Source organism: Pan troglodytes, chromosome X (genome assembly GCF_028858775.2).
Source record: "Pan troglodytes isolate AG18354 chromosome X, NHGRI_mPanTro3-v2.0_pri, whole genome shotgun sequence".
Classification (NCBI taxonomy): Eukaryota; Metazoa; Chordata; class Mammalia; order Primates; family Hominidae; genus Pan; species Pan troglodytes.
The window spans coordinates 98,283,595-98,297,285 of record NC_072421.2 but is presented as its reverse complement, the minus strand read 5'-3'; the positions used below and the strand labels follow the sequence as shown (position 1 = coordinate 98,297,285).

General features: G+C 38.1%; 1 protein-coding gene across 8 annotated transcripts in view; it reads left to right on the top strand.

Moving 5' to 3' along the window:
* The window catches only part of SYTL4 (synaptotagmin like 4), a 55,880-nt gene that overhangs the window by 22,661 nt on the left and 19,528 nt on the right, over positions 1 to 13,691 (top strand). For 2 of the 8 annotated variants that reach the window (XM_054676692.2, XM_054676693.2), the window contains 6 exons: positions 2,847 to 2,922; positions 4,548 to 4,640; positions 5,626 to 5,805; positions 6,060 to 6,275; positions 6,404 to 6,513; positions 6,734 to 6,836. In XM_054676692.2, coding sequence (XP_054532667.1) covers positions 5,696 to 5,805; positions 6,060 to 6,275; positions 6,404 to 6,513; positions 6,734 to 6,836 — 539 coding nt within the window. In that variant the 5' untranslated portion in view covers positions 2,847 to 2,922; positions 4,548 to 4,640; positions 5,626 to 5,695. The remainder of the gene's footprint in view (positions 1 to 2,846; positions 2,923 to 4,547; positions 4,641 to 5,625; positions 5,806 to 6,059; positions 6,276 to 6,403; positions 6,514 to 6,733; positions 6,837 to 13,691) is intronic. The other 6 variants (XM_016943305.4, XM_054676694.2, XM_024353231.3 and 3 more) reach the window with 3 other exon arrangements.

Sequence of the window (13,691 nt, the reverse complement as noted above, 5' to 3'; positions counted from 1 at the left end):
TCTTAAGTTTTCTTGGGCTTTGGTTTCTCTATTAAACCCTAGTAGCCATAAATTGGGAGTATCCGATTAGTCATAGCTTTTCTAACTTCACATCTATCTGGTTTTCTTATTATAACTGTATTTGTGCCTCCATTATTTTCCTGAGTTCTAGTTTTCAAAATATGATGTACTATTTACCATAAAAATATATCACTTGGTTTATTGCATATGAAAGCTGTATTTTTCTTTCATATTTTCCTTTTTGAATTTCTAGAGAACATTCTATGCCATAGTATGGGGAGTAGTGATGGTAGTGAGGTAGGAGGCAGGTATTTTCCTCTAAGATGTTAAGGATAGATTTAGTACCATTATGATCTCTTCTTTGACATGTGGGTTATTTAGAAGTGTCTTTATAAATTTTAAAAAAAGTATTGTGATAAGAAATTACCTTATTTTAAATTGATTTCTTATTTAATTTAATTTCCTCGAAGTCAGAGACTGGTCTGTATGGGAAGGATTTTTAAAAAAAATTATGGAGACTTGCATTACAGCCTAGTACATGGTCAGTTTTGGGGGTAAATATTCTATATGTGCTTGAAAATAATGTAATTCTCCAGTTGGATATAGACTTTTTTTGTATTCCTATTAAATCAAGCTCATTTTGTTGTTCAACTTGTCTATATATTTACTAGTTTGTATCTGCTTGTACCATTCATAATTGCAACAACAAAGAAGTATATGTTAACCTCTCATTTTGATGGTTGATTTTTCAATTTCTCTCTTTTGTTCCTTTGTATATTTAGTGATGTTTTATTAGTGGATGCATGTTTATTATCTCTATGTAGTGATCTTATCTAACCTTTATAAAGCTTTTATTGTCTTTTTTACTTTTAGATATTAATATAGCTACCTCAGCTTTCTTTTGGCTAGCATTTACCTGGTATATCTTTTCCTATCTTTTTACTTTCAATTTTCCCTTCAATTTATGTTTTAGATGTGTCTCTCATAAATGGCACATAACTGGATTTTTTCCTTTTATCCAGTCTGTTAATTCCTGTATTTCAAAGGGTGAATTTTGCTCATATATGAGTTTCATATTCATTGATATACTTGAACTTGTTTTTACCATTTTACCTTTTGTTTTCTCTTTGTCTCAGTTTTTTCTGCACTTACCTTTGTCTTCTTGCCTTTTAATTTTTGTTCTTAATTTGTTTTCTGCTCCTCATTACTGATTCTGCAAGATCCCATTGCAAACAAGCTGACTGTTAACAGAGTTAGTGTTGGAAACAACAGCAACCTATGGTGGAAGGTGGGGCTTGGGGTGGGATATGGCTTTTCTGAAAGGAGTCAGATTGGCAAGTGATGGGGAAGAGGAGGCACGGAGCTGATAGAGTCCATGTCTGATGGTCTTACAAAAACCTTTTTACAAGTATGAGACAAGCATGTCTGATGGGACTGGAGGGAAGGGAAGTGGGAGTGTGAGATGAATGAAGGCTTGAATAGAACCCAAAGGGACTAGGTAAAGGAATTGAACAAGCATAAGTAACAGAATTTATGGGTGACAATGAGGGTTCAGCTGAGGTTGTAGACCAGGAATTATGTAGAACCTGGGTATAGGAGCAGACAAGGCAGGCTAGAGCATTAGCACAGGTTTGGGATTTTCATGGGCAGTTGTGGCAGAGGGATGAAGGTATATGGATATGGAAGGTACTGGTGAGAGTGGTTCAAATGTTGAGCCATCTGGAGTCCAGGATGGGTATGGGGGGAAGATAGATCAGCAGAAGGCAAGTGGACCAAGAGACAATGTGGGGCTCAAGAGACTGTGGTCTTGATAAGGTTGAAGAACAGATAGAGCAGGAGTGAGCTGTGGTTGGAAAGTGGGAATTCTTGAATTTAAGATTTCAGAGGGGGCAGTTCTGGTTGGTCAGGTCCATAAATGAAAAAGAAAGGGCAGATGTACAATGTTGGTAGTTCCATTTTCTTAAGATACTATCTTTATTTCCTCAAGGATCTTCTTACTTTCCTGGATTTTGATATTACTTGGTCTCATTATTATGCCAACGTGCCTTTCTCATCACAATATTCTGCTGCCTCTCCACAAACACCAGTTTTTAAATCTGGTATGGTTCTCATTTCTAGTGTGCCTGTGCTATCCTTGCTTTTTAGCTGACAGGTAACTGATAATACCTCTTTTATCCAGGAGCCACTGATTTTTTTGCGCAGTGTTTCAGCCGTAATCACACATATGGGAATTCATTTCCACAATGCTTTTGATTTGTCTGTTTAGTACTTTATAGTTGCTTTGGTTATAATTCTGCCTAGACTGAGCCTGTAGAGCACCAACTCTGGTATCAGATTGCCTGGGCTTGAATCCCTGCAATTTCACTTACTTGCTCTTTATTCTTGGGCAAATTAGCCTAACCTCTCCTGAATCCTAATCTATACAATGGGGGTAATAATAGTCACTCATTCTTGGTATTGTGGCAAGGATTAAATTAGTTAATATATGTTAGGTACTTGTTTGGCATATAGTCAATTCTCAATAAAAGATACTGTTGGGGTGACAATGACAGTGATTGCAATATTGGCAGCATATGCAAAATTGCATACCAGATATTGCATTAAGTGCTAGGGCAGATACAGAGGAGAAGATTGAAAAAGTCCTTGTTTTCATGGAGGGTATATATTCTCCTTGGGGATAAGAACTAAGAACACTTCCTCAAGACTGTCTAAGAAAGGGTGTGTGCAAGAGGCTTAACATCTTATAGTTCAATAAAGACCAGGAAATATATAAGTTGAGGAAATATTGAGGTTTCAGGAACCTGTATAGCTTTGCCGTGTTGTTTATGTTCTCCACTGTTTTGTAGGGAACTAGTAAAAAAAGAAAAAGAAAAAATAAAGTGAAAGAGGCGTGTTGTCTAGTTTCAAAGGAGAGGAGAGAAGGTAAGTGTGATTCTCATTTCCTTTTTCACTCTCTGTCTACCTTGGGCTCTTTGACTCCCATGACTACCAAGTGTATATTATCAGATACATTCTTTCTTCCTGAGGTCCAGCCCTGTGTCTCCAACTATTTCCTGGGCCCAGTTACCTGGATATCAAGTATGCAACACTAACTTAATAGGGTTAAAACAAAACTTTTTGCCTTACTTCCAAACCTGTTTCTTTCCTTACATCTTCTATTGCTATGAGGGCTGTCACTAGCCAGTCAGTTGTTTAATCTTGACTGTGAACTAGGCATCTTTGACTTCACCTTCTTCATCCTCTCTGCTCAGTCAGTCTCCCTATTCTGTCAATTCTACTTCTCAAACCTATTCTGTTTTTTCTTGCTGCCTGGCTCAGGCCTTTATCATTTTAGAAGATTCAGCAAGTATTTGTACTCCAAACATTGTGATTGGCCCTTTAACACACATTATTTAATTTTTTAAACAACGTTTGAGGTGGGTCGTTTTGTAGATGAGAAACCAAAGAGTCAGAAATAAAATGACTTCTGCTGGGCACGGTGGCTCTGTCTATAGTTCCAGCTACCTGGGAGGCTGAGGCAGGAAGATCACTTGAGCCCAGGAATTTGAGTCCAGGCTGGGCAACATAGTGAAACTCTGTCTCTAAAAATGAAAAATAAAATGAAATGAAAAATAAAATGACTGGTCTAATTGTTTAGAGGCACAGTTAGTAAATCTAGATTGTCTTTTGCTGCAGTATTGTAATAATATCTCTGCCTCATTTGTATTGTTTTCTTTTTTGAGATATAAATGGAAGATATATGTAAAAACAAATTAGAACTATGTGAAGTAAAAAGTGAAAGTTGCCCCTTCCCAATTCTACTCCCCAAGTGAAACCAATGATAGTGGCTTTTGTTCTAGACCTTTCTCTTTGCATATACAAATATTTAGATAAATTCTTTATAAAAGATCATTTTTTATTGTCCTACAACTACTTTTTCACTCATGGCCATATTTTTATGTCAGTACGTGTGTATCTACCACATTTTTAATGGCGACATAATGTTCCATTATGGGGACATATTATTTTGTTTAATGATTCCTATGTTAAATAACTGTTTCTGTTCTTACAAATAATGTTGCAGTAATAGTCTTGTGCATATACTCTTGCTTGTGCATTTGTATGAATATTTCTATTACGTAAATTCTTAGAAGTCATATTGCTTGGTTAAGTATATGCCTATTTTAAATGTATGTACTACCAAATTGTCCTCTGATTTGTCCGCTAAATCAGTCTTTCATATTATAGCTAGAGCGATATAGCTATAATATGTCTTTGTAAAATGAATTTCATCATGTGATTTCCCAGCATCAAAAAGCAACATCAGAGATGTTTGGTGGATTTCTATTGTCTATGCAGTAAATTTTAAAATTAAAAAAATTTTTTTCCAGACAGGATCTTGCTTTGTTGCCCAGGCTAGAGTGAGCCACATGTGATGGCGTGATCTCAGCTCACTGTAGCCTCAACCTCACAGGCTCAAACAATCCTCCCACTTCAGCCTCCCGAGTAGCTGGGAATGCAGGCGTGTACCATCATGCCTAGCTAAGTTTTGATTTTTCTTTTTGTAGAGACTGAGTCGCCCTGTGTTGCCCAGGCTGGTCTTGAACTCCTAGGCTCAAGAGATCCTCCTGCCTCAGCCTCCCAAAGTGCTGGGATTACAGGTGAGAGCCTCCATGCTGAGCCAAAATTCTTAAAAATTTTAAAAAGTTTTTAAGAGTTATGTAATCTGGTCCCAAACTATCTTTCCTACCATTCTTCCCTACCAGGAAATTTGTCCTCTGATAAGGCAAAATCCACCTCTTCTGTGAAATTTCCCATGTATACTGCTCTCTTTCCTCTCTCTATGCAAGATAGAATGAGTTGCTTTCTTCCCTAAGTTCTCATAGCACTTAATTTATAGTCCCTTATAATCCCTCTGATAGCACTTAATGCGTTGTACTGTATTTATGTGTGTCTGTCTCCCCTGCTACTCTGTGATTTTCGTAAGGGTAGGAACTGTGCCTTACTCATCTTTGTATCCCCAGCACTTTACACAATGCCTGTCAGCGTAGCGCTCAACAAGTGTTCATGAATTTGGGAAAGATATCCTGGAGGTAGTGCTAGAGTGCTAGTATGATAAGAACTTTGAGAGATAGAGTAGGGGGTGGAAGTTTTGAAGTATAGCAGAAAGCTGACTGACTCCTGGGAGAATGGAAGCTGGTTAGGAATAGACAACTGGGCCTAAACTGGCAGGAGCCTTCATGTGCTTTTCTCCTTCACTGCAGAGACCAGCTGCCTCGTTATTTGGGTTAATAGGCTTGAGATTTGAGAACATTTAAAGTATTAAAAATTGGATGATTGAGGACTCACTTGGTGGAGGGGGAGATTGACTCAGCTGTTCTATGTTCTTTCCAGACTAAGATGCATATACTGAATAACCAATTCTTTTCCCAGAGTCACGAATAACTTTTTCTTTCTGAAAAATCAAGGACTCTTCATTTTCAGGGCATGTTTCGGATGGGAGTAGGAAGAGTAAATAGGTCAGATACTTCTACTTTGTCTCTTTAGCTTGGCTCAAGGGGAAAGGAACCTATTGAAAGGGTTTAGGGCTGTGGGCCTATTCTTGAGTAAATCATCTGTGTGAAATTAGTTCTTTTGTCATTTCAGGCAACTCTGGTAGCTCTCCTTGTCTGGTTGTTTTGAAGAAAGAAGAGTAGAAGAAAAAGTTGAGTAAATCATGTCGGAGTTACTGGACCTTTCTTTTCTGTCTGAGGAGGAAAAGGATTTGATTCTCAGTGTTCTACAGCGAGATGAGGAGGTCCGGAAAGCAGATGAGAAAAGGATTAGGTAAGAGATCCCCAAAACGCATAGGGTCCCAGGCCTTTGACCAATGATGTCTGGGCTTTTCCTTATGTCTCCCACCTGACTTTCATAGGAATTTGTATATGTGATGTTTACCACTACTTATTGGGTCACGTTGGGCTCTGAGTTTGTTGCTTCCACAGAACCAAATAGTCTTACTGTCTTTACCTCTCAACCCCTCTCCATCCAATCTATGCATATCCTGAATCCACTTACGCTTCTGTTTTGGGTCTTGGCAGGCGACTAAAGAATGAGTTACTGGAGATAAAAAGGAAAGGGGCCAAGAGGGGCAGCCAACACTACAGTGATCGGACCTGTGCCCGGTGCCAGGAGAGCCTGGGCCGTTTGAGTCCCAAAACCAATACTTGTCGGGGTTGTAATCACCTGGTGTGTCGGGACTGCCGCATACAGGAAAGCAATGGTACCTGGAGGTGCAAGGTGTGCGCCAAGGAAATGTGAGTGTCACCTATGGCTGAGTAGAGAGGGGACGAGGCCTTGGCTGTGGTGAGAATTTCTTTCCTCAGCCTTTATTAGACAAGAACCATTCTTTATCCATCTGTCATTTTCTTTTATTTCTTCCCAGAGAGTTGAAGAAAGCAACTGGGGACTGGTTTTATGACCAGAAAGTGAATCGCTTTGCTTACCGCACAGGTAGTGAGATAATCAGGATGTCCCTGCGCCACAAACCTGCAGGTACTGGACCTGTCTAGAGATGGTTCTTGGTATGGAATCCTAGTGTATTCTGACTGGTGGCATCTTAACTCCATGGGCTCAGCCAGTTAGTGGAGAATAGAAGATTGTATTGTCATCCCTTCTGCAAGCATGGTGTATTTCAGGGGATTTGCTATGAGGGTTGTTTCCTTTTTCCCCTACTCATAACCACCACCCTGGCATACTTTTCTTTGTCTTGAAGTGAGTAAAAGAGAGACAGTGGGACAGTCCCTCCTTCATCAGACACAGATGGGTGACATCTGGCCAGGCAGAAAGATCATTCAGGAGCGGCAGAAGGAGCCCAGGTAAGAATCAAGTAATTGTTTAAAGAAATGCTTACAATATCCCTTTAATTCTTTTACTATTCTTTTTACTTCTTCTGTTTATAAAATAATAGATGTTCATTATAGGAAAACTTGAAAAGTACAGAAAATAGTAAAGGAGGGAAAAAATCATTCCTAATCCCACTACTCATATGTAGACATTAACATTTTGGTATATTTACTTAGTTCTTTATTTTTTATAGTTTGCATTCGCTTTTTCAGGTTGAATAGTTTGTTCTTTATACGAACAATTTGAAGACAAATAAAAATAACACATGCTCATTATTAAGCAACAAATCACCCACATTCCTACTACCCCAGTTTTCACATTATGTGAAAATTATTTCGTATATCTTCTATGTATATACATAACGGGTTGACTGGATGGATAAACTGAAAAATCTTTTTAATATTGGATCATAGTATAATAAATTAAAATCATCCTATTTAATTTTACTTGAATTTAACAGAATAAAACACTGAAATAAATGAAAGAATAGCTAATCTTCAAACAAATGTTTTTTTAAAGTAAAAGATATTAGTTGTTAACATTCCTCTAAGCTTAAGAAAAAATATTATGAAAGCCATTGAGCAGTTGGTCACTTTTTTAGTGGAGTTTTTTTGGTAACAGCCTTATTGAGATATAATTCACATACTATACAATTTGTCCATTTTTGGTGTACAATGCAATAGTTTTTAGTATATTCACTGAGTTGTGCAACCATCCCTTGAATCAATTTTAGAAAATTTTCATCACCTCAAAAAGAAACCCTTTACCCTTTTAGCTGTCACCCTCCCTGATCCCTAAACAATCACTCATCTACTTTCTGTCTCTCTGTGTTTGCCTATCCTGGGTATTTCATGTAAATTGAATCATACAATATGTGGTCCTTTTTGACTTGCCTCTTTCACTTAACATTAACGTTTCCAAGGTTCATCCATGTTATAGCATGTATCAGAACTTCATTCCTTTTTATAGCCAAATAATACCCCATGATATGTATTTATCACATTTTATCTGTTCATCTGTTGAAGAACATTTGGGTTGTTTCTACTTTTTGGTTATTAAGAGTAATGCTGGGCCAGGCGCAGTGGCTCACGCCTGTAATCCCAGCACTTTGGGAGGCTGAGGCGGGTGGATCATGAAGTCAGGAGATTGAGACCATCCTAGCTAACATGGTGAAACCCCATCTCTACCAAAAAAAAAAAAAAATTAGCCAGGTGTGGTGGCATGCACCTGTAGTCCCAGCTACTCGGGAGGCTGAGGCAGGGGAATCACTTGAACCTGGGAGGCAGAGGTTGTAGAGAGCCGAGATCGCGCCATTGCACTCCAGCCTGGCAACAGAGTGAGACTCCGTCTCAAAAAAAAAAAAAAAAAAAAAAAAAAAAAAGAGTAATGCTGCTATGAACATTCATTAAGAGTTTTGTGTGGATGTATGTTTTCTTTTCTTTTTTTTTCTTTTCTTTTCTTTTCTTTTCTTTTTCTTTTCTTTTCTTTTGAGACGGAGTTTCGCTCTTGTTGCCCAGGCTGGAGTGCAGTGGCGCCATCTCGGCTCACTGCAACCTTCACCTCCCAGGTTCAAGCGATTTTCCTGCCTCAGCTTCTTGAGTAGCTGGGATTACAGGCACGCGTCACTAAGCCCAGCTAATTTTCATATTTTTAGTAGAGACGGGGTTTCACCATGTTGGCCAGACTGGTCTTGAACTCCTGACTTCAAGTGATCCACCTGCCTTGGTCTCCCAAAATGTTGGGATTAAAGGTGTGAGTCACCATGCCTGGCCTGTTTTCATTTTTCTAAGGTAGATACTTTGGAGTTAGCCGTCATTTTAAAAATCTGCCTGTTTCAATATTTAACATTATCAGTGGGCGCTTTGCTGTGAAAGAGGAAGCAGTTAGCTTTCTTACACTTCCCCCCGGTTATTTTCTTCTATCCCCACTATTTGTTACTCAAATTATTTTTCCTTTGTCAGGGTTTATAATATTTACATTCTCTTATATAACCATAAACCATCTGTTTGTTTTATCTGTTTGTTTCCTTTTAGTTTTATACTTAAAAGGATTATATGCTTACAACCAGGCCTTATACCACAACTTCTCTATTTCTGATTTATTTCTTGGTTTTCTGGATTTCATCATTGAGGAGGTCCTTCAAGAAGAGCTTGCAGGTGCTATATTTATTGTATTCTTACACGTTAAGAATGTCTGCCAGGTGTCTTTATACTTGAATGGTATCTTGGCTGGATATTATATTCTTGGGCCACATTTTCTTTCCCTCAGAATGTTGTAGACATTGTTCCATTGTCTTCTTCCATTGAATGTAACTGTGAAGAAGTCTGAGGACATCTTGGCCCTTGTCTTTCTTTCTTATGGATGAGAGAGAGAGAGAGAGAGAAAGAGAAAGAGAAAGGGAGAGAGATTGGACTTGCCTGAAAATTTTCTTTTCTTTTTCTTGAAGTTTAGTAATTTAAGGGCTGGGCACAGTGGCTCACTCCTGTAATCCCAGCACTTTGGGAGGCCAAGGTGGGCGGATCACAAGGTCAGGAGCTCGAGACCATCCTGGCTAACACGGTGAAACCCCGTCTCTACTAAAAATACAAAAAAATTAGCCGGGCGTGGTGGCGGGTGCCTGTAGTCCCAGCTGCTGGGGAGACTGAGGCAGGAGAATGGCGTGAACCCGGGAGGCGGAGCTTGCACTGAGCCAAGATTGCTCCACTGCACTCCAGCCTGGGCGACAGAGCAAGACTCCGTCTCAAAAAATAAAAAATAAAAAAGAAGTTTAGTAATTTAACAAGGTTGTAACTCAATGGTGATCATTCTGTATCATTTTTCTCTATATGTGATATATCCTTGATGAGTTCTTTCTTCATTGCTGGAAAATTTTTCTGTATCGTATCTCTGAACTCTTTTTCTTTCTGTTTTATTAGTTAAGTTCTCCACCTCAGAGATACTGGATTTTCTTATCCTCTATTTTTGTCATTTTCTTTTACTAGCGAATGGAATAGGAAAAATGGTGAAAGCAATTAACTGTGATTAGCCCGACCCATTCCTCCATGCTATTAATTTGGTTTTCAGTTTATTTCCCTCCCCTACCCCTTTTCCCCTCCCTTCCTTACTTTTTGCTGCTTCTAATTTAATTATTTGAGTAAATTATCTTATTTAGGTTTTGATTTGTTCTTTGCTCTAATCTTCTTTCTCTCATTTTGTTTTATCATCTTGTATTTGAATTCTTGCACTTTATTGAATTTATATTATTAGTTCCCCTGTAGTGTAAAGCACTCACATGAAACCTACTTGTTTTCCTAGGGTTAAATTCTTCTCCAGACTCAGTTCTTCATCCATCTTGCAAATTGTTTTCATTTCTCTCCACTTCATGGCTATTTATATATCTGCCAGACTATTATTTCATTTTACTGAACTTTAATATGGGAAGTTTTGTCTGTATCTTTTGTTTCCTCTGATACAGCATATGTGAGTTCTTCTCACCTTAACTTGAAACAATTTATCTTTTCCCCATTCCCAGCTATACTTTAGTTTAAGGACTGAATATTGCTTTTTATATTTCTTTCCTTGTAACCTGAAGGGGTAGGTGCAGAAGGCAACTTGGAGTCCTGAGTTTTGGTCTCATGAAATTCTCTTAAATGTCCTGGTTCAGGGCTTACCTGTCCCAGATCTGGGTTAATCCCCTAGCTCATACCAGTGCCCTGGGAGATGACATTTTGCATCAGTCTTGTCTGTCTCTGTTGAGGTTCTACAGTGGTACCTGGGGCTATAAATCTTGAGGACTTCTGTTTTTCTTGACTACTCACTCACTTAATCTGGAAATTGCTACATTGGAAAGGATTAGTTAAGGAGCTTTGCTGAATTAAATCTTCTGTTTTCTTAGGTGCGATTTTTGAAATCTGTGACTTGAGGCTTTATTTTTGACTCATTTGGTTGTGGCGGTGAATTTTTAGCTTTTGTATGGTGTGTGTGTGTGGTTTTTTTTCCCCCTAACTTTCACTCACCCAAAGGGAAATGACTTTATCATGTTTCATATGATTGTTGAAAAACAGCATAGAAATGTGTAAAGTAAGTCCTCCAGTAACCTCACTGCTTCTTCCCCAGATAATTATCGTTAATAGTTGTGAATAGTTTTGGCATATGGACTACCAAACTGTCTAAATATACATATATGGATTGGGTTCCTAAGTTTTTAATTTCTTTTTCTTTAAAGGATGATACTATATACATGTTAAGTGAAAAAAGTGAAAGAAAAAGAACTTTAAAAACTCAATAATACAGACAATCCCATAGAAAATGCACAAAAAATTTGAACAGACATTTCACCAAAGACAATATAGAGATGTCAGATAAGCACATGAAAAGATGCTCAACATCTTTAGTCATTAAATAAATTTGACCTAAAAATCACAATAAGATACTACTACATACCCATTAGAATGACTAAAATTAAAAAGACTGACCATGCCAATTGTTGGTGAGGATGTAAAACAACTGGATTAAAAAAAAATTTTCTTTTCTACATTTCCTCCTTGCTATTATAAACAACTAGCATTCTTATACACTGCTGGTGGGAATGTACAATGGCATAGCTACTTTGAAAAGCAGTTTAGCAGTATTTTAAAAAGTTCATTGTGCACCTACCTTGTGATTAAGTCATTTCATTCCTGGGTACTTACTCAAGAGAAGGGAAAACGTATGTTTGTTCAAAGACTTCTACGTGAATGTTCATAGCAGCTTTATTTGTAATAGCCCAACCCTGGAAATAACCCAAATGCTCATCAGCAGGTGAATGGATAAACTGATTTGTTTATACGGTGGAATACTACTCAGCAATGGAAAGAAATGAACTATTGATACACGCAATAACATGAATGAATCTCAAAATAATCATGCTGAGTGAAAGAAGCCAAGCAGTAAAGAGTACATACTGTATGGTTCTGTTTGTATAAAAACTAGAAAATACAAACTAGAAAGCAGTGACAGAAAGCAGATCAACACTTACAGGAAGGGCAGGAGGGATTAGAATGGGGCAGGAGGAAACCTTTGGGAGTGAAAGATATGTCCATTAACTTAATTGTGGTGATAGTTTCGCAGATGTCTACATTTGTCAAAATGTCACGTTGCACACTTGAACATGTGCAGCTTATTTATGTCAGTTATTACTCAAAGCGTAAAAGAAAAAAATTGTAGAAGGATATAACATGAACATCTTTCTGTGTCAGCACCAAGGATCTGTTTCATTCTTTTGACATCTGTATGATGTTTCATTGTATATATGGACTGTGATTTTTATCTACACAGCCTTGGGTGGGTGACTCATCCGTTCCAGGTGTTGAGGCCCCCTTTTTTCTTTGTGGATTAAGGATAAGAATGGCTTTTATTTGCTGAACCTGATTAACACATCTGACATCATCAGTCAGAATGTAATTTCTGAAACCTATTGCTTCTGGTTGTCTGTGATCTCTTGTCTCATTGGACCCAGAAGACTCTTATTTATCCTAAACATGAAAACAGATTAAGTGACCATAAATGATCTTTCCCATGAAATTATGGAGCCTCAGAGATAATTTAATTCAACCACCCTATTTTTGCAGAAAAGAAAGCAGGATAAGTGATTTACCTGAGATCATACAGATAGTTAGAGCCGAGGGCTCCCATCTCTTAGTCTATTTTTTACTGCCCAGATGTCAAATAATTGCTTTTCTGCCCTTGGGTTGTTTGTATTAGCTGTGGATTGGTATGTATTAATCTTTAGGAAAAAAAAGGAAAAACCACTCTCCATGGACCATTGTTAAAACTACCTCTCTGGAGGAATGGTTCTGCTTGGGTTTTTTTGGCGGGGGTGGGGGTGGGGACAAAAGGGGAAAAAGGACAATTCTAAAGTAAAAAATGAAATCAAGCCCCCCTGCTATGTCTTGTGCTATACAAGTAATACATCTTTCAAGGAATGACTGACATTTCACCTCTTGTAAGTACTAGGATTTCAGCCCTGCTGTCTGTTTTCACAGAACTGTCAAACATCATGTGACAACTTGGAGAGTTTATTCTTTACTGGCTAAGACATTATAGATTTTGGTTACCTCATTCTTTGTGCATCTATTAGTTTGTTTGTTTGACAAATATCTATGAATGCCTACTATGTGCCAGGCATTGTTTTAGACCCTGAGATACACTGGTGAATACAAGGCCTCTTGTTTGTGGGGCTTAGATTTCTGGGGTGGGAGATAAAAAGATAGTCAAGTAAATGTATGGTATATCAGATATTGACAGGTGCTGTGGAGAAAATGAAGTAGACCAAAGGTATAGGGAGTGCCAGGAATGAATGTGTGTACATATACTGTTTAGGATAGCCAGGGCAAGTCTTAACAACAGGGTAACGTTTGAGCAAAGATATGAAAAAAATGAGGGAGCAAACCCTTAGGGTATCTGGGGGAAGAGCATGTAGATAGAGAAAGAAGGAGGTATAAAGACCCTAGGGTGAGATTTTGTTTGGCACTTTTGAGTAATCTGAAACTGAGTGAGCAAGGGAGGCTGAGGAAGGAGTTGAGGACAGAGATGGGATGAAAAGCAGATCATGTTAAGACTTTGGTGGCACTTGTAAGCATTCTGTCTTTTACTCCAAGTAAGAAGGATGGCTCTGAGGGGCACAGCCTTATTTTGTCTTCTTTTTAAAAATGGAGGTAAAGTTGACATAACATAAAATCATTTTAATCAGTTTTAAAGTATAAAGTTCTGTGATTGTTAGTACTTTCAGAATGTTGTGAAATTAGATCACCACTATCTAATTTCAGAACATTTTCACCATCCCAAATAGAAACCCGATAGCCATTAAG